The 2,448-nt window shown below is 33.7% G+C and overlaps 1 protein-coding gene across 1 annotated transcript; it reads left to right on the top strand.

Annotated features, from left to right (window-relative positions):
* Positions 1-250: 250 nt before the first annotated feature.
* On the top strand, positions 251-1,825 carry LOC106379304 (RPM1-interacting protein 4). The gene is made up of 4 exons (XM_013819299.3): positions 251-429; positions 836-1,255; positions 1,322-1,498; positions 1,599-1,825. The coding sequence occupies exons 1-4, from the start codon at positions 424-426 to the stop codon at positions 1,617-1,619; spliced, it is 624 nt and encodes a 207-aa protein (XP_013674753.1). The 5' UTR covers positions 251-423; the 3' UTR covers positions 1,620-1,825.
* Positions 1,826-2,448: the final 623 nt, after the last annotated feature.

Below are 2,448 nucleotides of genomic sequence, written 5' to 3'. Positions count from 1 at the left end.
GATTAAATTTTATTGGTGGAAAGTTATTGTAAAGTATATAAGAAAATAAAAAATAAATTAAATTATACATTTATTAAATTTTTAATAAGCGTATATACTCTAAAAAATCTTATTTTCAGAAATAGAGAGAATACAATACATTACATCATAAACGATAGCTAGAAACGTAAAATACGCTGACAGTGAATTCAAAGCAGAACTCTGATGCGTCAAAACAAAGTTGGCGAATACAATCATCACTAGTCAACGTCGTTCGATAGACCTCTCTTCTCCTCTCTCTCTCTCTCTCTTTCTCGTTTATTCTCCTCCTTCTCACATCTCTCTCTCTCCTTTCTTTTTTTTTTTTTTTTTTTTTTTTTCTCTTTTCTCTTTTCTCTTTCTTTCTAAAGGTACCACTTTTGCAATCTCTCTGGAGCTTCTCTCATGGCAGTGAGTTTCTTCAAGTGTTTTTTATCTTTTGTAAACTCTCTGGAGTTCTTCTTATTGTTTCGGTTTCTTGAGTCTCATAAACCCTTTATTTGTAACGATTTGGACAAAGCGAGTCATATCTGTTTCTTGATAAATTGTATGATTCTTGTTGTAAGATAAGAAAAGAGTTATGCTCTGTCTTCTGAATCTGCTTCCATACGTACAATGAAATTAGCCATTTTTTGGTCGAGTTTCCATTTCTTACCTACAACGAAACTGCAAAGACCTTGTCTTCTTGCTATTTCTTGGTCTCTGTTGATTGTTTCTCTAAGGGTCTTTATTACGATTCTACCCTTCTGTTTCCTATTGCAAGTTACATTGTTGTTGTTGAACTGATATTAATTGTTTTTAACATTGTGGCTGCAAGGAGCGTTCGAATGTTCCCAAATTTGGAAACTGGGAACAGGAAGAGGATGTTCCTTACACAGCTTACTTTGAAAATGCCAATAGAGCTCGAGCTCCCGGCGGCAGTGTAGTGAACCCGACCGACCCGGAATATTACTCGGATTCACAGTCTCAAGCTCCTCCTCCTCCTCCTCCACCTCTTTCAAAAACCAAACCTGAGGAAGTTGAACCGCTTAGAAGATCGCGTGAAAGGTTGAGAACCCCCGAAGAGAGCGAGTTGAAGCAGATTGGTGATGCTGGTGGTTCATCAAAAGAAGCTGATAACAAAAGACAAGGAAGGGCTTCTCAAAACAATGGTAATGACAAGTCACCGTTGCATAAAAATTCATATGATGGCATTGGAAGATCAAAGCCCAAACCCAACCTTAGAGCTGTTGAAAGCGTAAGAACAATAGTCATCTTTGATCTTCTTTGTTCGGTCTTGATCTCATTATAACTGTTTTTCTAGCCTGAAAAGGTGACGGTGGTGCCCAAGTTTGGTGATTGGGATGAGAATAACCCGGCATCAGCTGATGGATACACACACATTTTCAACAAAGTCCGTGAAGAGAGGAGCTCTAATGTGAGTGGAGGATCTTCAAGAACTCCGCCTCACTTCCGTAATAACCCTTCCAAGACTTCCAGAGTAAGACACTCTCCTTCAAGCTCATTGCTTCTGATTCTAAAATATTTTAAATAGTTTTTTTCTTAACAATGTCTTTTGTTTTTGTTTCTGTGATTGACAGTGTTGCTGCTTTGGCTTTTGAGGAAAATGAAATGGAAAACGTTGTTGCGGGAAGATTGTATATACCTATTGAGGAATCAGTGTGTTGTAATCTTATAATCACACACGTTCCGAGCTACTTTTGGATGGACTAATCACTATGTTTTGTAATTTTTCATTTTGCTTTTTGTATTGTCATGCTACACATTCCAGTTTTGGACTTGCTTGCAAATTCGTCATATCTTGGTATGGGCCGACCTATTTGCTGAACCGGCGTGGTTGGAAACAGAGACATTTGAGTACCTCTCAAGTCCCCCCCCCCCCTCCTCAAAATTCATAGCATGAACATTATATATACAAATTACTTTTATGTATTATTATTTATTTTGCATTTTTACATATTATAAAATAACAAAATAATAAATATATATTGAATAATTGAGAAACTATTAACTATTAAATTGACACAAGCACATAAATAACTTTTTATTTATTTTATATTGTATATAATTAAATTTAAGTGAAATTAATATAGATATATTGTATACTTTAATATACATATCTATTAAATGAAACTTCCTAGTCATATGGTTTGATGATCATTTCTGTTATTTATAACAAAATTTTAAATCATTGATAACAAAATTTTCAATGTGAGATTTTAATAATTTTAAAATTTATAGTCGTTCTTGAAATTTCACTGCAAATTTAGAAAATTCAATATTAAGATCTCAATTCTTGTTCAATGCAATTTGTGAAATTAAAATATTTAGGGTTTTTATATGGTATATTGTTTAATATGTGTAGCTTATTCTGAATATCCATTAAATGAAACTTTTACTCTTATTTTTATGATCATTTGTATTTTTATA

This window comes from Brassica napus, chromosome C7 (genome assembly GCF_020379485.1).
Source record: "Brassica napus cultivar Da-Ae chromosome C7, Da-Ae, whole genome shotgun sequence".
Lineage (NCBI taxonomy): Eukaryota > Viridiplantae > Streptophyta > Magnoliopsida > Brassicales > Brassicaceae > Brassica > Brassica napus.
The sequence above is the reverse complement of the archived record's forward strand: the minus strand, read 5'-3'. Positions and strand labels throughout refer to the sequence as shown.

Coding starts and splice junctions, on each gene's coding strand:
- LOC106379304 (XM_013819299.3), top strand. Junction 1,256..1,321: donor ACCTTAGAGCTGTTGAAAGC/GTAAGAACAATA, acceptor CTGTTTTTCTAG/CCTGAAAAGGTGACGGTGGT. Junction 1,499..1,598: donor ACCCTTCCAAGACTTCCAGA/GTAAGACACTCT, acceptor TGTGATTGACAG/TGTTGCTGCTTTGGCTTTTG.